This window comes from Pleurodeles waltl, chromosome 12, assembly GCF_031143425.1.
Source record: "Pleurodeles waltl isolate 20211129_DDA chromosome 12, aPleWal1.hap1.20221129, whole genome shotgun sequence".
Classification (NCBI taxonomy): Eukaryota; Metazoa; Chordata; class Amphibia; order Caudata; family Salamandridae; genus Pleurodeles; species Pleurodeles waltl.
The window spans coordinates 36,486,963-36,508,968 of NC_090451.1; the positions used below are offsets into that span (position 1 = coordinate 36,486,963).

The 22,006-nt window shown below is 49.4% G+C and overlaps 1 protein-coding gene across 1 annotated transcript; it reads left to right on the forward strand.

The window, feature by feature from the left end:
* Positions 1–17,818: 17,818 nt before the first annotated feature.
* TSSK6 (testis specific serine kinase 6) lies at positions 17,819–21,140 on the forward strand. The gene has a single exon (XM_069215884.1). It carries the CDS (start codon positions 17,819–17,821, stop codon positions 18,644–18,646), a length of 828 nt encoding a protein of 275 aa, XP_069071985.1. The 3' UTR covers positions 18,647–21,140.
* The last annotated feature ends 866 nt before the right edge of the window (positions 21,141–22,006 follow it).

Here is a 22,006-nt window from a genome sequence, read left to right on the forward strand (position 1 = left end):
CTCCTGCACAGGAGTTCTGTTCCTTTAGGTGCTGGGGGCTGCGGGTGCAGGGTCTTTTCCAGCCATCGGGAAATGGAGTTCAGGCAGTCACGGTCAGGGGGAGCCTCGGGATTTCCTCTGCAGGCGTCCCTATTGGGGGAATCCTCCTTCTACAAGATGGAGGATTTCTAAAAGTCAGAGTCACCTCAGCTCAGGACACCTTAGGGGCTGTCCTGACTGGCCAGTGACTCCTCCTTGTTTTTCTCATTATCTCTCCTGGACTTGCCGCCAAAAGTGGGGGCTGAGTCCAGGGGGCGGGCATCTCCACTAGCTGGAGTGCCCTGGGGCATTGTAACACGAAGCTTGAGCCTTTGAAGCTCACTGCTAGGTGTTACAGTTCCTGCAGGGGGGAGGTGTGAAGCACCTCCACCCAGAGCAGGCTTTGTTTCTGTCCTCAGAGGGCACAAAGGCTCTCACCGCATGAGGTCAGAAACTCGTCTCTCAGCAGCAGGCTGGCACAGACCAGTCAGTCCTGCACTGAACAATTGGGTAAAATACAGGGGGCATCTCTAAGATGCTCTCTGTGTGCATTTTTTAATAAATCCAACACTGGCATCAGTGTGGGTTTATTATTCTGAGAAGTTTGATACTAAACTTCCCAGTATTCAGTGTAGCCATTATGGAGCTGTGGAGTTCGTTTTTGACAGACTCCCAGACCATATACTCTTATGGCTACCCTGCACTTACAATGTCTAAGGTTTTGCTTAGACACTGTAGGGGCATAGTGCTCATGCACTGGTGCCCTCACCTATGGTATAGTGCACCCTGCCTTAGGGCTGTAAGGCCTACTAGAGGGGTGACTTATCTATACTGCAAAGGCAGTGTGAAGTTGGCATGGCACCCTGAGGGGAGTGCCATGTCGACTTACTCGTTTTGTTCTCATCAGCACACACAAGCTGGCAAGCAGTGTGTCTGTGCTGAGTGAGTAGTCCCCAGGGTGGCATAAGATATGCTGCAGCCCTTAGAGACCTTCCCTGGCATCAGGGCCCTTGGTACCAGGGGTACGAGTTACAAGGGACTTACCTGGATGCCAGGGTGTGCCAATTGTGGAATCAAAAGTACATTTTAGGTGAAAGAACACTGGTGCTGGGGCCTGGTTAGCAGGGTCCCAGCACACTTCTCAGTCAAGTCAGCATCAGTATCAGGCAAAAAGTGGGGGGTAACTGCAACAGGGAGCCATTTCTTTACACAAGCCCCCCCCCAGCCCACAGGCCAGGAGACTCAGCCAAAGCTGGGAGAGTCTTCCTAGTCTGTCAGGCGAGGAAGAGTAGAGGAAATAGGCTGGTTTGTTGCAGGGCCTACTCTGCCTTACATCCTCCTGTCCAGGTCATTCCTTCTGGGGAACTGACCCACTTCCACAGTGATAGGACCTAATCTGAACTGCCTCTTGTCTGTGCTTTTAATGTCTTCACCCATTCTCTCTATTTTGGGGTTAGAGGTATCCACCTCTGCTAATCTTATCTTAGCCAGGGTCACCCCTAGCTTACCCAAAGAGGTTACCCAGAGCTGGAGTAACCCCACCATGACCAACAGGGTCAGGGGGCCTAACTTGCTATTTGGCATGGGGTCTGACCACCATGCCAAGGATAGTGCAGCCATAAAGGCTAACACCCAGCAGAGGCCACTGACAGCTGTCAGTGCCCAGAACCACACCTTTAGCTCTTCACCTACAAGGGAAGGGGCTAAGTTACAGGCTTCTTTGGGTTCAGGGTGCCTGTCTGCTGTATTAGAGTGGGGGGTTACCACATCTTGTAGTAAACACCCTTTTTCCACTCTTTCTTCTGTTAGCTGAGGGGCCACCCACACAGACTTAACAGTTGCCTGACTAGCCAGGACTTCTTGTGGGTCAGGTTGGACTACTCCCCTACTGGAGCAGAATCTCCTTGGCTTGCTGGAACCTTGGCTAAAGGTTGTCCACCTTTCCTACTCTGTTTCCTTTTCTTTTTCTTCTGGGGCCTACTTGCATTTACTGCAGAGGCAGGCACTCCAGAATCCTTGGGAGAGGACTGGCACTGGACCAGTTCCTCTCTTGGGCTCTGACTAACCTCTGGGTAGTCATTTCCAAGGAGACAATCAAGGCGGAGGTCTGTACTGACTACCACCCTTCTCCAGCTAAAAGTCCCACCCACTTCTATGGGCACAAAAGCCACAGGCCTATCAGTGACCCTGTCTGGGCTAACTCTTACTCTGGCAGTCTCACCTGGAATGTACTGGTTTGAGAACACCAGCCTGTCATGCACAATAGTGTGACTGGCACAAGTGTCTCTCAGGGCAGTGGCTGGGATTCCATTCACCAGTAGGTGGTGGAAGTGTCTACTTCCCTCTGGAATCTCCAACTCACCTGTTGGGCCCTTTTTCCAGTTGAAGGCTATGAAGACCTCCTCATCTGAGGAGTCATCCCCAATGGCTACACTGGTCACACCTGGGATTTTGCTAGGGGGTTTGTTTTTGGGACAAGAAGTGTCCTTGGTGTGGTGTCCTGTCTGTTTACAGTTATGGCACCATGCCTTAGTGGCATCCCAGTTCTTACCCTGGTACCCACCTTTGTTTTGGGTTGTGTCTCGGGGCCCACCCACCTGGTCTGGTTTTTGGGGGCCTACAGAGGACTCTTTTTCTTTGTTTCTAGTGTCACCCACTTTCTCCTGTGGAGGCTTTGTAACCCCTTTCTTTTGGTCACCCCCAGTGGAAGTTTTGGTTACCCTAGTCTTGACCCAGTGGTCTGCCTTCTTTCCCAATTCTTGGGGAGAAATTGGACCTAGGTCTACCAGATACTGATGCAACTTTTCATTGAAGCAGTTACTTAAAATGTGTTCTTTCATAAACAAATTATAAAGCCCAACATAGTCATGCACTTCATTTCCAGTTACCCAACCATCCAGTGTTTTCACTGAGTAGTCTACAAAATCAACCCAGGTCTGGCTCGAGGATTTTTGAGCCCCCCTGAATCTAATTCTATACTCCTCAGTGGAGAATCCAAAGCCCTCAATCAGGGTACCCTTCATGAGGTCATAGGATTCTACATCTTTTCCAGAGAGTGTGAGGAGTCTATCCCTACACTTTCCAGTGAACATTTCCCAAAGGAGAGCACCCCAGTGAGATTTGCTTACTTTTCTGGTTACACAAGCCCTCTCAAAAGCTGTGAACCATTTGGTGATGTCATCACCATCTTCATATTTAGTTACAATCCCTTTAGGGATTTTCAACATGTCAGGAGAATCTCTGACCCTATTTATGTTGCTGCCACCATTGATGGGTCCTAGGCCCATCTCTTGTCTTTCCCTTTCTATGGCTAGGATCTGTCTTTCCAAAGCCAATCTTTTGGCCATCCTGGCTAACTGGATGTCCTCTTCACTGGAGTTATCCTCAGTGATTTCAGAGAGGTTGGTCCCTCCTGTGAGGGAACCAGCATCTCTGACTATGATTTGTGGAGTCAGGGCTTGAGAGGCCCTGTCCTCCCTAGATAGGACTGGTGGGGGGGAATCACCCTCCAAGTCACTATACTCATCCTCTGTGTTGCCATCCTCAGAGGGGTTGGCTCTTTCAAACTCTGCCAAAAGCTCCTGGAGCTGTAGTTTGGAAGGTCTGGGGCCCATTACTATTTTCTTTAGTGTACAGAGTGACCTTAGCTCCCTCATCTTAAGATGGAGGTAAGGTGTGGTGTCGAGTTCCACCACATTCATCTCTGCACTAGACATTATGCTTCTAAAAGTTGGAATACTTTTTAAGAATCTAAAACTAGTTCTAGGTTCTAATTCAAACTTTTACCAAACTTTTAAACTCTAAAAGGAAATGCTAACAGGGACTAACACAAGGCCCTAGCAGGACTTTTAAGAATTTAGAAAAATTTCAAATTGCAAAAACAATTTCTAATGACAATTTTTGGAATTTGTCGTGTGATCAGGTATTGGCTGAGTAGTCCAGCAAATGCAAAGTCTTGTAACCCACCGCTGATCCACCAATGTAGGAAGTTGGCTCTGTATGCACTATTTCAAAGTAAGGAATAGTATGCACAGAGTCCAAGGGTTCCCCTTAGAGGTAAGATAGTGGCAAAAAGAGATAATACTAATGCTCTATTTTGTGGTAGTGTGGTCGAGCAGTAGGCTTATCAAAGGAGTAGTGTTAAGAATTTGTTGTACATACACACAGGCAATAAATGAGGAACACACACTCAGAGACAAATCCAGCCAATAGGTTTTGTTATAGAAAAATATCTTTTCTTAGTTTATTTTAAGAACCACAGGTTCAAATTCTACATGTAATATCTCATTTGAAAGGTATTGCAGGTAAGTACTTTAGGAACTTTGAATCATTACATTAGCATGTATACTTTTTACATAAAACACAATAAGCTGTTTTAAAAGTGGACACTGTGCAATTTTCACAGTTCCTGGGGGAGGTAAGTTTTTGTTAGTTTTGTCAGGTAAGTAAATCACTTACAAGTCTCAGGTTTGGGTCCAAGGTAGCCCACCGTTGGTGGTTCAGAGCAACCCCAAAGTTATCACACCAGCAGCTCAGGGCCGGTCAGGTGCAAAGGTCAAAGAGGTGCCCAAAACACATAGGCTTCAATGGAGAGAAGGGGGTGCCCCGGTTCCGGTCTGCCAGCAGGTAAGTACCCGCGTCTTCGGAGGGCAGACCAGGGGGGTTTTGTAGGGCACCGGGGGGGACACAAGTTCACACAAAAAGTACACCCTCAGCGGCACTGGGGCGGCCGGGTGCAGTGTAGAAACAAGCGTCGGGTTTTCAATGTAAATCAATGAGAGACCAAGGGATCTCTTCAGCGTTGCAGGCAGGCCAGGGGGGGGCTCCTCGGGGTAGCCACCACCTGGACAAGGGAGAGGGCCTCCTGGGGGTCACTCCTGCACAGGAGTTCCGTTCCTTTAGGTGCTGGGGGCTGCGGGTGCAGGGTCTTTTCCAGCCGTCGGGAAATGGAGTTCAGGCAGTCGCGGTCAGGGGGAGCCTCGGGATTCCCTCTGCAGGCGTCGCTGTGGGGGCTCAGGGGGGACAACTTTGGTTCTCTTCCAGGGGATCCTCATCAATAGTCATAAACATTGAATATTCCCGCCCTTGTGCGGGGACCCCGGAGCATATATATAAAATACATACATATTATCATGTGTAAAACAGCAATGCAGGCTATAATCATAAATAGGCTAAAATGCTTTATTTCTATGCAAGTTTTTTTTTTTTTTTTTTTTTTATATTATAAAATCACAATAGATCATAAATATCTACCTAAGCCCCCAAAAACTGGACTTAGGGAAGTAAACAGCAGTAAATAGCAGAGAAAAATAGAAAAAACTACATTGAAAAACAATGAAGCATTCTTAGCCAATAGGCTGCATGCAGGTTAACACAGGAGAACCATAAAAACTTTGGCACCGTGCCTTTAAGACCCTGAGCACCTCCAGTATCCCACCATGCCTCAGGGGTGAAGGGAAGGTGACAGTTGGTTCACAGTTAGGTCAGTTCTTTTTTCCGGCTTCTTCTGAGAGGATCCTGGAGCATTGAGCTCTCAGTTTTTCTGAGTTTTTCTTCAGAAAAATCCTTAAAAATAGTGTTTTTCCTGTTTACTCGACAGATAACATCTTTTGTCTGAGTTTGGAAGTCTTTTTTGACAGAAAATGCCATCTCTTTTTGTAAAATGTCCTTCTTGTGGGAAGAAGAAAGCCCAGTCAGACCCACACTCTCTGTGTATTGTCTGCCTGCCACAGAGTCACTGTCCTGACACCTGCAAGTATTGTAAGAACATGTCAAGGAGGACTCTCAAAGACAGAGAGAAGATCAGGCTACATGGGCTTCAGGAGAGGAAAAAGTCAACATCCTCTTCACTTCCCAGACCTACAGCAGAAGGAATGGCCCGATCGACGTCGACAGGTAGGATTGTGCCTGTTTGTTCTCCATCGACGTCATCGGCACCACCGTCTCACCGGCATAGATCGCCGTCGACGGCGACCAGACCGACGTCGAGGGACAAAACGTCGAAGCGTGGACACAGGGGTACATCTCCGTCGACGGCAGGCCGCCGTTCGGCGTCGAGCCATCTCCGGCGCTCCCGTTCGCCGTCGAGAACGTCTCACCCCTTGGCGTCGAAGGACACGACACCAAAAACACCTCGACGGCATGAACATCCGCCGTAGACCACTCGCCACTCAACGTCGAGACACACGACGGCGAGTAGGTCCAGGTCCCGCGATAGGCGATCGGCGTCAAGACACTCGACGGCAAGACCTCCGACGTCAAGACCTTCGACGTCGAGAACAGACCAGCCATCGCAACCTTCGACGTCGAGGATACAATCGACGTCGACACAACCTTCAGCTGTGTCACAGGCAGTAGAGCCAGCGGACAAAGCTCCCTCACCGGTGGTCTCTATAAGGAGTGCATCATCCCAGTCCAGAGCATCGGGGCATGTTTCTCCCATCACTCTATCACCCAGATGGTTAGAGAGCCTGAATAGACCGACAGCATCCCCGGATTCACAATACTCTAGGATGTATTCTCCTACTGCCTCATTACCGAGAACGCCATCGCCTACAGCTAGAGCAGGACGGGCTCGTTCTGCTTCTCGTCAGCCGACCACAAGACCTGCACACTCTGCTACAGCCTCTCGGAGCAGGTCCCGTTCCCGAAGGAGAACCAGGTCACGAACACCACGCAGAAGATCACCTTCTTGGTCTTCTTCAGGATCGTCGGTTGGGCGCTACTCCCCCACACTGACAGATTCTCCACCTGCTAGGATTTCCCCGGTGGATGATATCACCACTTTTAATGAGGTTCTTCTAAGGGGAGCGCAGAAGCTAAATATTGAGGTACCGGAGCCGGCCACCTCATCCTCAGTTATCTTTGAGACCCTACAACACAGATCAGTCTCGAGAAAACTGCTGCCACTAGTACCGGGTTTGCTGCAACCGACTATGGACACTTTTCTGTCTCCAGCCACTCTCAAGTCTGCCCCGGCTAGGATTCAAAAGAAATACAAAGCTCCGGAACAAGATCCTTTATTCCTGCGGAAGGATCCGCCACCGGACTCTGTGATCTTAGCCGCAGCCAGAAAAACACACTCTGTGGCATCATCTTCCACAGTCCCCCCGGATAAGGAGAGCAGACACCTAGACTCTCTCGGGAGAAAGATGTGCGGTACGGCGGCATCTGCTATGAAGGTCTCCAGCGCCTCAGCACTTCTGGGCAGATATGACCGCTCTCTGTGGGACTCACTCCACAGATTTACAGAAAAGTTGCCCAGGGAAGATAGACAGGACTTCCAGGAAATCTTGCAGGAAGGGGGCCTAGTATCTAACCAGGTCATCAGCGCGGCGGCGGACGGGGCGGATTTGGCTGCGCATGGGTATGCGCACGGAATCTGCGCTAGGAGGTCTTCCTGGCTACGACTCACGGGTCTGAAACAGGAAGCACAGCAGCGCATTTTGAACCTCCCATTCAGCGGGAGTTCGTTGTTCGGTACCCACGCGGATGAAGAGATGGCCCGAATGAAAACGGAAGTCGACACGATGAGGGCAGTGGGCCTGGAACGTAAAAAAGACTTCAGGCGGAGGTACAGGCCGTATGACAGACGACCATTCCAGCAGAGGGTTCAAACCCCTCACTGGTCTCAGAGGCCACAACAACGACAGGGACGTACCCTGTTTCAGGCGCGTAGACCCACAAGAGACCGAGGGTCAAGTAGACCTCAACAGTCTACAGCAAAGACACCATCAAAGCAATGAGGCATTGCTTCCCTCAGCACTGTGCACCACTCCGGTGGGGGGAAGTGTTACGCATCATCTTCGCGAGTGGCACTCCATCACAAAAGACAAATGGGTGCTCAATATTGTCGAACATGGCTATTCTCTCCTTTTCAAAAAACCTCCTCCACACTTGCCGCCAGCAAGGTGTTTTCCTTCTCATCTCAGCCTGCTACGCAAGGAAGTTCTCACACTCCTACAAAAGAAAGCTGTAGAAAAGGTTCCTCCAGCACAAAAAGGAAAAGGGGTGTACTCCCGTTACTTTCTGGTGGCGAAAAAAGGTCAACAGGGCCTCTTCAGGCCAATTCTGGACTTACGGCTCCTGAACAAGTACATAAGAAAGCAAAAGTTCAGGATGCTAGCCCTTCACCAGATTGTCCCGCAACTGCATCAGGGAGACTGGATGTGCTCCATCGACCTACAGGATGCATATTTTCACATCCCAATAGCAACCAAACATCGGAAATTTTTACGTTTCCAGATAGCGTCACAGCACTACCAATTCAGAGTCCTTCCATTCGGCCTGAAGTCTGCACCCCGAGTCTTTTCAAAATGTGTAGCAGTGGTAGCGGCACACCTTCGAAGACAAAAAATATTCGTCTACCCCTACCTGGACGACTGGCTAGTGAAGGCCTCATCTCCGGATCAGGCGAGAAAACATCGAGATATCGTTCTAAGAACTTTCGAGTCTCTAGGTCTTCAAATCAACCACGACAAGTCAACCTTGATTCCAACACAAAACCTCCACTACCTGGGAGCGATACTAAACACAGAGCTCCAAAGAGTGTATCCTTCGGAGGAACGACTTTTATCAATCCACAGGAAGTGTCAACAACTATTAACAGCCGATGCACCTACAGCTCGTCAGGTGACATCGCTTCTGGGCTCCATGGCTTCATGCATCTTCATTGTCCCGAATGCCAGGCTACGCATGAGGCCCCTTCAGGAGGCATTAGAGAACAATTGGAGCCAAAAGACTGGTCACTGGGAGGACAGAGTTCGACTACCAGCAGTGGCTTTTCAATCACTACAATGGTGGATGCACAGACCTCACCTGTCGATAGGTTCTCCGTTTCACCAGACAATTCCAGTCGACACTCTGGTAACGGATGCGTCTCTTCAGGGTTGGGGTGCTCATCTGGGTTCCTTCCAAGCTCAGGGTCTGTGGTCCGACAAGGAAAAGAACTATCACATAAATCTACTGGAACTCAGAGCAGTCCATCTGGCTCTCAAATCTTTCTCTCCATTGATTCAGGGGAAATCTATCCTAATTCAGACAGACAATACAACCACAATGTATTACCTGAACAAACAGGGGGGAACAAGATCACTACCTCTGTCTCGAGAATCCCAAACGATATGGCATTGGCTCCTGGCCAGGGGAATGTCTATCACAGCGGTACACCTGCCAGGTCAGCAAAACGTAGAGGCAGATTTCCTGAGCAGACATCTGGAAGACGCGCACGACTGGGTCCTACACGACGAAGTCGTCGAGGACATCTTCGATCAATGGGGTCGACCCCAGTTGGATCTCTTTGCAGACGAAACAAACAAGAAATGCCCAGACTTCGCATCCAGGTTCTGCCGTCCGGGATCTCAAGGGAATGCCCTGTTGATCAACTGGTCAGGGACATTTCTCTACGCCTTTCCACCGATTCCCCTCATACCGGCAGTAATCAACAAATTTTACAACTCCAGAACCAGAATGATTCTGATAGCGCCACAATGGCCCCGCCAATTCTGGTACACGGACCTACTCAACTTATCGGAAAGACCTCACAGGAGGTTGCCGTGCAGACCGGATCTCCTGAGCAGAATGGAAGGCAGAATCCTACATCCCAACCTTCCCTCTCTGAGCTTGACAGCATGGCTCCTGAATTCCTACAGTATGGGCACCTAGGGCTCTCACAGGAGTGCATGAGCATCTTGAAAGAGTCAAAACGACCTTCCACGCGGCGTTCTTACGCTTTTAAGTGGAAGAGATTTTACATCTGGTGCTCTCAACAAGGTATAAATCCCATACGAGCTCAGGAGGACGTCATACTGTCCTATTTACTTCATCTGGCGAAGTCTGGTCTGCAGGTATCTTCTATTAAGGTTCATTTGTCTGCAATTACAGCGTATCGTAAGTCGCCTTCTCAGGAATCCTTCTTTACGATACCTGTAGTCAAGGATTTTTTAGAAGGCTTGAAAAAGGTTTTTCCTCCCATTTGAGACCTTCTCCTCCATGGGAACTGAATGTAGTCCTGTCAAAACTTATGGGCCCTCCTTTTGAACCTATCCAAAAGGCCTCTTTACAGCACCTTACGTGGAAGACGGCTTTTTTGGTGGCCATTACTTCAGCGAGGAGGGTCAGCGAAATTCAGGCTCTGTCTTGCAGAGAACCGTACACGGTTTTTCACGATAATAGAGTGGTTCTGCGAACTCACCCATCTTTCCTTCCGAAGGTGGTGTCAGAATTCCATATCAATCAGACTATATCTTTACCGACTTTCTTTCCCAAGCCGGAGACTCCGGCTGAGAAAGCATTACACTCTTTAGACTTGAAAAGAGTGCTGAAATTCTATTTGGACAAAACAAAACCGATTAGACATTCTAACCATTTGTTTCTAAATTATGGTCATTTAAGAACAGGAGAGGCAGCGTCTAAACGAACGATATCAAGATGGATTGTGTCTTGTATTGTTAACTCTTACCAACTGGCTAATAAGAGATTACTGGCTAGGCCAAAAGCGCATTCCACAAGGGGAAAAGCGGCTACTGCTGCCCTCCTTAACAATGTACCAATTTCCGAGATTTGTAAGGCTGCTACATGGAAGTCTGTGCATACCTTTACTAAGCATTACTGTTTAGACTCGGATGCAAGAGCGGATGCCCAGGTGGGGCAGGCCTCTCTTAGAAATCTATTTGCATGAATATATATCTTTTCCTGCACTTCTTTCAGACAGTCCGCAGAGTTTAGGGATGGGCTTGCTAATCTATTCAATGTTTATGACTATTGATGAGGATCCCCTGGAAGAGAAGGATAAGTTACTTACCTGTAAATCCTAGTTCTCTTCCAGGGGTATCCTCATCAAAGTCATAAACAACCCACCCTCCTCCCCGGACTCAAGTCTCCTGGAAGTGCAGGACAGATTATCTTTCTGATCAGTTACACAGATTGTCACCGTAAAAAAGTACTGACCTAACTGTGAACCAACTGTCACCTTCCCTTCACCCCTGAGGCATGGTGGGATACTGGAGGTGCTCAGGGTCTTAAAGGCACGGTGCCAAAGTTTTTATGGTTCTCCTGTGTTAACCTGCATGCAGCCTATTGGCTAAGAATGCTTCATTGTTTTTCAATGTAGTTTTTTCTATTTTTCTCTGCTATTTACTGCTGTTTACTTCCCTAAGTCCAGTTTTTGGGGGCTTAGGTAGATATTTATGATCTATTGTGATTTTATAATATAAAAAAAAAAAAAAAAAAAAAACTTGCATAGAAATAAAGCATTTTAGCCTATTTATGATTATAGCCTGCATTGCTGTTTTATACATGATAATATGTATGTATTTTATATATATGCTCCGGGGTCCCCGCACAAGGGCGGGAATATTCAATGTTTATGACTTTGATGAGGATACCCCTGGAAGAGAACTAGGATTTACAGGTAAGTAACTTATCCTTACTCACGGACTCGGAGTCGCCGGAGGGTCCTCCCTGAGGTGTTGGTTCTCCACCAGTCGAGTTGGGGTCGCCGGGTGCAGTGTTGCAAGTCTCACGCTTCTTGCGGGGAGTTGCAGGGGTCTTTAAATCTGCTCCTTGAAACAAAGTCGCAGTTCTTTTGGAGCAGTGCCGCTGTCCTCGGGAGTTTCTTGTCTTTCTTGAAGCAGGGCAGTCCTCAGAGGATTCAGAGGTCGCTGGTCCCTTGGAAAGCGTCGCTGGAGCAGGTTTCTTTGGAAGGCAGGAGACAGGCCGGTAAGTCTGGGGCCAAGGCAGTTGGTGTCTTCTGTTCTTCCTCTGCAGGGGTTTTTCAGCTCGGCAGTCTTCTTCTTCTTGTAGTTTTAGGAATCTAAATTCTTAGGTTCAGGGGAGCCCTTAAATACAAAATTTAAGGGCGTGTTTAGGTCTGGGGGGTTAGCAGCCAATGGCTACTAGCCCGGAGGGTGGGTACACCCTCTTTGTGCCTCCTCCCAAGGGGAGGGGGTCACATTCCTATCCCTATTGGGGGAATCCTCCTTCTACAAGATGGAGGATTTCTAAAAATCAGTCACCTCAGCTCAGGACACCTTAGGGGCTGTCCTGACTGGCCAGTGACTCCTCCTTGTTTTTCTCATTATCTCTCCTGGACTTGCCGCCAAAAGTGGGGGCTGTGTCCAGGGGGGCGGGCATCTCCACTAGCTGGAGTGCCCTGGGGCATTGTAACACGAAGCTTGAGCCTTTGAAGCTCACTGCTAGGTGTTACAGTTCCTGCAGGGGGGAGGTGTGAAGCACCTCCACCCAGAGCAGGCTTTGTTTCTGTCCTCAGAGGGCACAAAGGCTCTCACCGCATGAGGTCAGAAACTCGTCTCTCAGCAGCAGGCTGGCACAGACCAGTCAGTCCTGCACTGAACAATTGGGTAAAATACAGGGGGCATCTCTAAGATGCTCTCTGTGTGCATTTTTAAATAAATCCAACACTGGCATCAGTGTGGGTTTATTATTCTGAGAAGTTTGATACTAAACTTCCCAGTATTCAGTGTAGCCATTATGGAGCTGTGGAGTTCGTTTTTGACAGACTCCCAGACCATATACTCTTATGGCTACCCTGCACTTACAATGTCTAAGGTTTTGCTTAGACACTGTAGGGGCATAGTGCTCATGCACTGGTGCCCTCACCTATGGTATAGTGCACCCTGCCTTAGGGCTGTAAGGCCTACTAGAGGGGTGACTTATCTATACTGCATAGGCAGTGTGAGGTTGGCATGGCACCCTGAGGGGAGTGCCATGTCGACTTACTCGTTTTGTTCTCATCAGCACACACAAGCTGGCAAGCAGTGTGTCTGTGCTGAGTGAGTAGTCCCCAGGGTGGCATAAGATATGCTGCAGCCCTTAGAGACCTTCCCTGGCATCAGGGCCCTTGGTACCAGGGGTACGAGTTACAAGGGACTTACCTGGATGCCAGGGTGTGCCAATTGTGGAATCAAAAGTACATTTTAGGTGAAAGAACACTGGTGCTGGGGCCTGGTTAGCAGGGTCCCAGCACACTTCTCAGTCAAGTCAGCATCAGTATCAGGCAAAAAGTGGGGGGTAACTGCAACAGGGAGCCATTTCTTTACAGGCGTGCGCGGAGGATTTGGTGGCAAACAGTGTCAAAGGCTGCGGAGAGGTCAGGAGGATGAGTGTGGCGGTCTCGCCCTTGTCAACTCTGGTTCTGATGTAGTCAGTGCAGACGTTGAGGGCAGTCTCAGTGCTGTGGTTCTTGCTAAATCCAGACTGGGAGGTGTTGAGTGCGTTGTTTCCCTCTAGGAAGTGAGACAGACGGGCGTTCACTATCTTCTCAGCGACCTTGGCGGGAAAGGGGAGAAGAGAAATGGGGCGGTAGTTTGTAAGGTCTTCCGGGTCTGCTATGGGTTTTTTGAGGAGTGTGGTGACTTTGGCGTGCTTTCAGGTGTCTGAGGAGATGGCGGCGTCGAAGGAGCTGTTGATTACGGCGCGGAGCTGGGGAGCAATGAGTGGGCTGGCCTTGTTGAAGATGTGGTGGGGGCAGGGGTCTGTGGGGGAACCTGAGTGGATGGAGTTCATGTTTTTTTTTATTTCTTCATCGTCGGTAGGGGTCCATGTGTGCAGTTGGTTGGAGTGGGGGGTTGGTGTTGTTGGTCATGTCGGTGGTGATGGTGGGTGCAGATGGTGTGAAGCTGTTGTGTATGTCTAAACTTTTGAGGTGAAAGTAGTTGGAGAGGGAATTGCAAAGGTTTTGTGTGTGAGGGTCGATGGTGCAGGATTTGGGTTTGGTGAGCTCTTTGATGATGGTAAAGAGTTCCTTGCTGTTATGTGAGTTACTATGTATGCGTTCTTTGTAGTAAGCCCTTTTGGTAGTCCGGATGAGTTGGTGGTGTTTGAGTATGATGGTTTTGAGGGTGGAGATGTTGGTCATGGAGGGTTCTTGGCGCCAAGCTTTCTCGGTTTTGCGGCATTCACGCTTGGAGTTCAGTGGTGAACCTGGGTGCGGTCTTGATGTAGCAGTGTTGTTGTTACTTTTCAGTGGGGCGAGGGAGTCTGCGCAAGTTGTAAGCCATTGTGTGAGGTTGTGAGCAGCGGTGTTTGGGTCATTGATGGGGGGGTGGAGCTTGTGTGAGCTTAGCGTTCAGGTGTTCTATGGGGATCTTGTCCCACATTCGGTAGGGTGTGGTGAGTTGTCGATAGTGGGTGGGGGGGTTTCGTGAAGGAGAAATGGACGCAGTGGTGGTCGGTCCAGTGGAGTTCGGTGGTGTGTGTGAATGTTATGTGGTTGCTGGTGGTGAAAATTGTGTCCAGCGTGTGTCCTGTTGAGTGAATGGGTGAGGTGACCAGTTGTTTGAGTCCTAGGTTTGTGAGGTTGTCTAGCAGGGTTGTGGGTGTTTTCCAGGTTAAAGTTGAGGTCACCAAGGAGGATGTAGTCTGTGGAGGTGAGGGCGTGGGGGCTGATGGTATCAGCGATGGCGTCAAAGAAAGGGGGGTGGGGTACTGGTGGTCTGTAAATGAGGGTTCCTCTGAGGGTGGTGTTGGCGTTTATGTAAATTAAGAAGTGTAGGTGTTCTGCGCTGTCTAGGGTGACGTGGGTGTTGGTGATCTTGATGGTGCTTTTATGTATGATGGCGATGCCTCCTCCTGGTTTGTTAATACGGTCTCTACAAGAGATTTTGTAGCCTTCTGAGATGGCTATTTCGGGTTCTGATGAGGCGTTCATCCAAGTTTCCGTGAGGAAGGCGATGTCAGGGGAGTGTGTTGTGATCAAGTCCCATAGCTCGATGGCGTGCTTGTGGACGGAGCAGGTGTTTAGGAGTATACAGTAAAGGTGGTTGCGGGGGCTGTTGTTGCGGTTCGTGTTAGTATTGTTGTGGAGCGTGTTAGTGCTGGTGTGGAGCGTGTTAGTGTTGGTGTGGAGCGTGTTAGTGTTGTTGGTGTGGAGCGAGTTAGTGTTGTTGGTGTTTGTGGGGGTGCAGGAGAAGCGGCATGCATGACATGTGAAAGGTCCGTGTGTGTGCTTGGGGCTATCTTGGGCGCAGGCGGGGTGCTGTCCTGGGTTGAGGGTGTGAAGTTTGGTGGAGGAGTAATGCTGCCTCAGGGAGCCGGGGTAGCGGAGGCTAGGGGGACTGGCACTGGGTGCGGGCCAGGCGCGGATGGGCGCAGACAGGCTTGTCTCTGGAGCGGCCGCCATTAAGAGGGGGAGGTGGGAGGGTGGAGCATCTGGGAGGCGGGAGGGAAGGGCCAATGGATGCACAAGGGGGCGGGGCAGTAGGGGACGCAGCGGCAGGGCAAAGGAGACCGGCGAAAGCCAGCTGGAAAAACGGACGAGCACAACAAACGGACGCAAAAAAAGTGGAAAACAGAAAGGGCACAGGGGTAGAAATACACAATGCAGAAAACGAAAAAAAAGCTTTTAAAAACGAAATACAGGAAAATTAACAAAGCAGAGCATAACAAGATATGCCTACCACTAGGCACCAGGGATGAGGCGCCAGTAGGTGCCTGCGGGTGGTGGAAGGCCTCGAACTTCAATCCTGGAGGCAGTCAGCAGGGTCAGAGGCACGGAGGCAGGCTGGTGGAGCCAAGTGGACTCGTGGCCAGAACCAGGTCAGGGGGTCACACAGGGCTCCGCGCAGCGGGCGCCATTAGGAGGGAGAGGTGGGAGGGTGGAGCATCTGGGAGGCAGGAGGGAGGGCCAATGGGTGTGCGAGGGGGGCGGGGCCGCAGGGGACGCAGCGGCAGGGCAAAGGAGACCGACGAGAGCCAGCTGGAAAAACAGGCGAGCACAACAAACAGACTCAAAACGAAGCGGAATACAGAAAGGGCACAGGGGCAGAAATACACAATGCAGAAAACGGAAAAAAAACACTTTAAAAAACGAAATACAGGAAAATTAACAAAGCAGAGCACAACAAGATATGCCTACCACTATTATTGCCTCTGTCAAGCCTCTGGGGAACCCTGGGACACTGTGCACACTATGGGGGTCATTCTGACCCCGGCGGGCGGCGGGAGCCGCCCGCCTGGAGGGAACCGCCAGAATACCGCTGCACGGTCAAAAGACCGCCGCGGGTATTCTGGGTTTCCCACTGGGCTGGCGGGCGACCGCCAAAAGGCCGCCCGCCAGCCCAGTGGGAAACACCCCTCCATGAGGATGCCGGCTCCGAATGGAGCCGGCGGAGTGGAGGATGTGCGACGGGTGCAGTAGCACCCGTCGCGAATTTCAGTGTCTGCTAAGCAGACACTGAAATTCAGGGTGGGGCCCTCTTACGGGGGCCCCTGCAGTGCCCATGCCATTAGCATGGGCACTGCAGGGGCCCCCAGGGGCCCCACGACACCCCATACCCCCAACCTGTTCCTGGCGGCCGAAGCCGCCAGGAACAGGATGGCGGTATGGGGGTCAGAATCCCCATGGCGGCACAGCAAGCTGCGCCGCCATGGAGGATTCTACAGGGCAGCAGAAAAACGGCGGGAGACCGCCGGTTTTCCCTTTCTGGCCGCGGCTGAACCGCCGCGGTCAGAATACCCTGGGGAGCACCGCCAGCCTGTTGGCGGTGCTCCCGCCGGTCGGAATGACCCCCTATATCTCACTTTGATATAGTATATACAGAGCCAGCTTCCTACATCTTATCTGAGCTGCGCAGGCTTGTTTGTTCTTATCTGAGCCACACAGTCTTGTGTTATTATCTGAGCCATGCAGGCTTGTATGTTCTTATCTGAGCTGTGCAGATTGCTTGTGTTCTTATCTGAGCCACGCAGGCTTGTGTGTTCTTGTCTGAGACGTGCAGTCTCACTTGTTCTTATCTGAGCTGTGCAGATTGCTTGTGTTCTTATCTGAGCCATGCAGGCTTGTGTGTTCTTATCTGAGCCATGCAGGCTTGTGTGTTCTTATCTGAGCCATGCAGGCTTGTGTGTTCTTATCTGAGCCATGCAGGCTTGTGTGTTCTTATCTGAGCCATGCAGGCTTGTGTGTTCTTATCTGAGCCACGCAGGCTTGTGTGTTCTTATCTGAGCCGCGCAAGCTTGTGTGTTCTTAGCTGAGCCATACAGGGGGCCTGTGTTTTTATCTGAGCTAGGCAGGCTCGTGTATTCTTATCTGAGCCGTGCCGGTCGCACGTGGTCTTACCTGCGCCGTACAGGATGCCTCTGTTCTAGTCCAAACTCTGCAGGCCACCTAACTTCCATGCAAGGAACTTCGCATTAGCAGCGCAGTCTACGTGTTTTCCTTTTTGGCCCGCATGTTGCACGTTACTACGTCTTCCGATCTGCACTGAATATGTCCCAAAGTGACATGCAGATTGCGTACAGTTCTAAGCCTGTGCCACGGCGTTGAAACTGTGCAAGTTACACCCCGCACCCTCAGCGCTGCAAGTTGCGCATTTTCAAAGATCAGATGGCTTCTGCGCAATGCTAAGGGCCCGATCAGAACTGAGCTTCTGTTCAGTCCGAACTGCGCAGTCCATGCCCGGGCCTGCGCCGGCACCCGTTCGACACAGCCGCGTGTCCTGCACGTGTGCAAGGCTCGACGGGCCGGCTCCATCGTCAGTGCGCGGACTTCACTCTCCCCTGTGCAGAGGCGCTGGTTTACAAGCGGACAGACGCCCTGGAACGAGGGCCCACAGAGCCCCGCTGCAAACGAGCCAGCCCCGCGGCCACTGCGCGCCCCCCGTCACTGCTCCCCGTGACGCGCCCACCACTTCACAAGGGCACAAATTGTTACAGGGCTGCGGGTCGGCGCGGCCTCGGGCCGCGCGGCTCAGAGGGGGTGTCCGCGCCGGGGGGAGGGATCGCTTCTGGCCCCCCTTGTTCTGCACACTATGCCTCTGCCCGCGCCATGGGTTAGACAACGACCATGTCCGCCACCGACACGCTCCTATCCGACCTGGGCTACAAGGTGGGCCGCACGATCGGGGAGGGCACCTACTCCAAGGTGAAGGTGGCCACGTCCAAGAAGTACAAGGGCAGCGTGGCCATCAAGGTGCTGGACCGCAGGCGCGCGCCCTCCGACTTCGTCAACAAGTTCCTGCCGCGCGAGCTGGCCATCCTGCGCGGCATCCGCCACCCGCACGTGGTGCACGTCTTCGAGTTCATCGAGGTGAACAACGGCAAGCACTACATCATCATGGAGCTGGCCAGCACCGACCTGCTGCAGCTGGTGCAGCGCAGCGGCCACCTGGCCGACGCGCGCGCCCGCGCAATCTTCGCGCAAATCATCAGCGCCGTGCGCTACCTGCACGAGCACCACGTGGTGCACCGCGACCTCAAGTGCGAGAACGTGCTGCTCACAGAGGACCACCAGGTCAAGCTCACTGACTTCGGCTTCGGGCGCAAATCGCAGGGCTACCCGGACCTGTGCACCACCTACTGCGGCTCGGCCGCCTACGCGCCGCCCGAGGTGTTGCTGGGCATCCCCTATGACCCTAAGAAGTACGACATCTGGAGCCTGGGGGTCATCCTCTACGTCATGGTCACTGGCTGCATGCCTTTCGACGACTCCAACATCGGGCGGCTACCCAAGATCCAGCAGCGGGGCGTGATCTACCCGTCCCCGGAGGAGGGCGGCCCGCCGCCCGTCGAGCCCAAATGCCGGGCTCTCATCGGAGACCTACTGCAGTTCACTCCGCAAGACCGGCCCGACGTGGGGGCCTTGGCCAAGAGCCCCTGGCTGCGAGAGACTTAAGGGAGGGTGGCGCGGGAGGAGACAGAACGGGGCTGATGATCGACGAGACATTGCTCTACTCCTGCAAGCGGTCATGCCCCCCCTGGGCATGCCGCTCATCACTCCCTTCCTCTTCCACTGCCACACAAGGCAAGGACCCAAGTATGTACATAAAGCTAAGGCTTTTTGCACCCAGGCCAATTCAGGTGTTTGTTCTTTATTCTAAAACCTTAGATCGCGATAGGATAGTCTCATATTCATGGGTAAGGAGAAGAATCCCGCCGTTTTGTAGATATTCATTATGACCCAATAAAAACAGGATACACCGCGTTTATTACATGCAATGACAATGTACAAAATATTCTAAGTAAAGACTCTGGAAAGCAAACACGCAGAGGTAGAATGGCGTGCTCCAAGTGTCCTTTGAATCGAGCTTTGTTAAGTTCAATGGGGGCAGGGCCTCCTGAGAATCAGCCCTCGAGTCTGGTGAATGATTTATTCCTGCATTAATTCACTGTTTTGACCAAGTTTACACATTTAGCAGAACGGGAGTTCAGTTAACCCTCACTTGTGTACGTGCCTATAATGAGGAGCATCTAATACCCAAAATATGTTTTCCCTGGTTGTGACTCATTCCACAAATTTGGGCATAAGGTACTCTTAAATCTTGAGTAATTTCAATGTAGAGGAGAAAATACACTTTATGAATCAGGGCTTGTGTTCCTGGCTATGCCAAAGCATACAGTGAAAAGTCCAAATGTCCAGTTGACGCAATAGTCACAAAAGCCTGAATTAAACTGGTGTATTACATAATGTAACATGAAAGGTGAATCTGAAAGTGGAAGGGAACTCAAAAAGTGGACTTTGCTGAACTTCTGAGCTTGTAAAGTCACTTCCAAACTTTACTGAATTCAAGATCAGTTTCTGCTAGAGAAGAGCATTCTTGAATATTGAGAAAGGATTTTTCCAAACTGTGAAATTGTAATGCTTCTTGTTCAGAGCTGAATTAAATTGGTTAGTGTTTCTGGCCAGAGGTGCGACTGGGATGCAACACTCGGCCAGAAGTTACAGGTTATACCTTTGTACTACAGTGATACCTTAAAACAATTCATGATTACTGTCAAGCTCATTGAACGTGCTTTTGATTCTACTAATCTTACAGTGCACACAAATAATCACTACCATATCATAGGGATTTTTTTCTGTGTCGAGAATTGTAAATAGCATATAAGTTTTATATAAGCTGTGATGAAGTGACATTGTCTCTTTTATGGTCACAGAAAAGTGCTGACTTGAGTTTTGTTAAAGAATACCCAGTTTATTTCAACTCAAGAAGCATTAAAACTTTAGAGTTAGGAAAAATCCTCTGTCTCAGTCTTCATATCGTATGGATGCTCTGCCCTAACAGTATCTTCTGAATCTGTCTTTAATAATTCAAAATGAAAAGTGATTCACTCACATTTTCTATTCAGAATGTTTTCCTTTTAAATGGTATACACTTTCGGGGTTCTAGTCGAACTTGACAAACGAAACCACTACTGGAGAGCTGGGTATGTCAGACAATATTAAAAAAAAAAAGACTGTCAATGTACCAGTCAATTCACTGGCATAAAAAGTGTACTGAAAATATCTAAAGTTTAATAAGATGATGTGAAAGGCATGGAAAAAAATATGTATACAGAGACTGATGGGCATAGGCTTTTAATATGTCAAGATAATTTGTAATTTATGTATGAAACGTGCCACAGTTTGATCTCAGTTTTACTTGCAATCTGTCAAGGTTGTCAAAGGAAGTTTCTTTCAAAGGTACTTAGTGGCATTTGTTTAGCGCTTTACAACCCTCTTACAAGGCCTCAAGCACTGTGAGTACAGTGATTTTTTCTTGATTTTCTACCATAGCCTCTAAATGGTCAGGCTATAGGATGTACATTGCTGCAGCATAGCTATATGGAATTGAGCAAGATTAGGGGAGGGCTATAACTCTGCATTTAGCACTGTTTTATTTGCACACTTGTGTCCAAAATTGACTATAGGGTGCAGTTTGCTGTAAGATAAATAACGCAAAATGCAATAGAACAGGAACAACAGCAGCTGCCCCCAACTGTTTCTGTGCCCTGTGTAGGCATTTTTGCTTCAAATTATTATATGAATAGGTGTAATCACATAATTTTACGTAATTTTGTATCACAAGGGTAACACAAAATTACTCATATTACTCTGTCAGAATAAAAAAAATTGCTGCAGGGTAATTCAAGACTTAAAACATGGAAAGAAAGAGAAATTTCTCTTTGGCAGTGTAAAGGCAGCCCTTTACTGTCGCGACAGGGATATTGACCCTCATACAGGAAGGCAGCCATCTCAGTTTACTGTAGCACAGACAGCCTCTTTTATACAGAATCACACAATGCTTTATTGCAAAACATTAAATAATAATTGACTAGACAGTTATACATTAAAACAGTAAAACATCTGAACACCTCTGACCCCGTAACCATTAAACTCTGAACTAATGTTATACACCTTCATTTGTGGCTTTAACAATGCTCAGCAAACTAACCATTTTTCGTTCTTGAACACATATTTGCAGTACATTTAGTTTTAATACCATGCGTGCTTTATCACTGTAAACCTAAGACCTCTGTGTAGTATGAAATTATTAGATTTCGTGCACTAATTGGCTAATCAGGCTACAATCCATTTTGAAACACAAAGTACATGTCAGTGAGCCTGTGTGGGAAGAGCTGTAAATACCTTCATGCTTGCTAAACTGAAATTGGCTTTTAAATGCAACCCTTTTGAATTACTTATTTCATTATGACCTCAAGTGAACTTTTCCACTTATTCCGATCAGTATTAGCTTTGGGCCTGCAAAGTTCTTTTACTACGTACAGCTGCGTAGCACTTCCTGCCAGTGTCTGTTTTTGTGTTATATTTTTGCCTTCATATTCCACATTTCCCGTAACATCCCCCCTCTAGTTAATATTTCATCTTTCGAACCTAAACCTTGGTCTACATTCTGCAATAAATGGTACACATTACCCTAAGAATGTGTTACACGTGTTACTGCCCTAATTAGAAACATCCATCCCGCCTTAGCACCTACTCTGCTACAACATACTAAGATGAAATGGATGACAAAATATATTAATAATAAATCTACAATAGATGGAATCAAAGCTCCCAACAGTCCCAACAACCAGAATAGCAGTAATGACAACCACCCACTAAACCAATTATCTGGGACACCTCCTTCAGCTACTATTTCTTTTGTAGAATATGCAGTGGCTGTATGGCTTCTGATAAAGTTCTATTATCTGCATCATTTGCTGGAATGAAAGTAATACACACTGTCCAATCTTCTTGCACACCCCTCCTTGCATT

Bases quoted from the DNA above. Each gene is read 5' to 3' on its own strand.
- TSSK6 (XM_069215884.1), top strand. From the start codon at position 17,819: ATGTCCGCCACCGACACGCTCCTATCCGACCTGGGCTACAAGGTGGGC.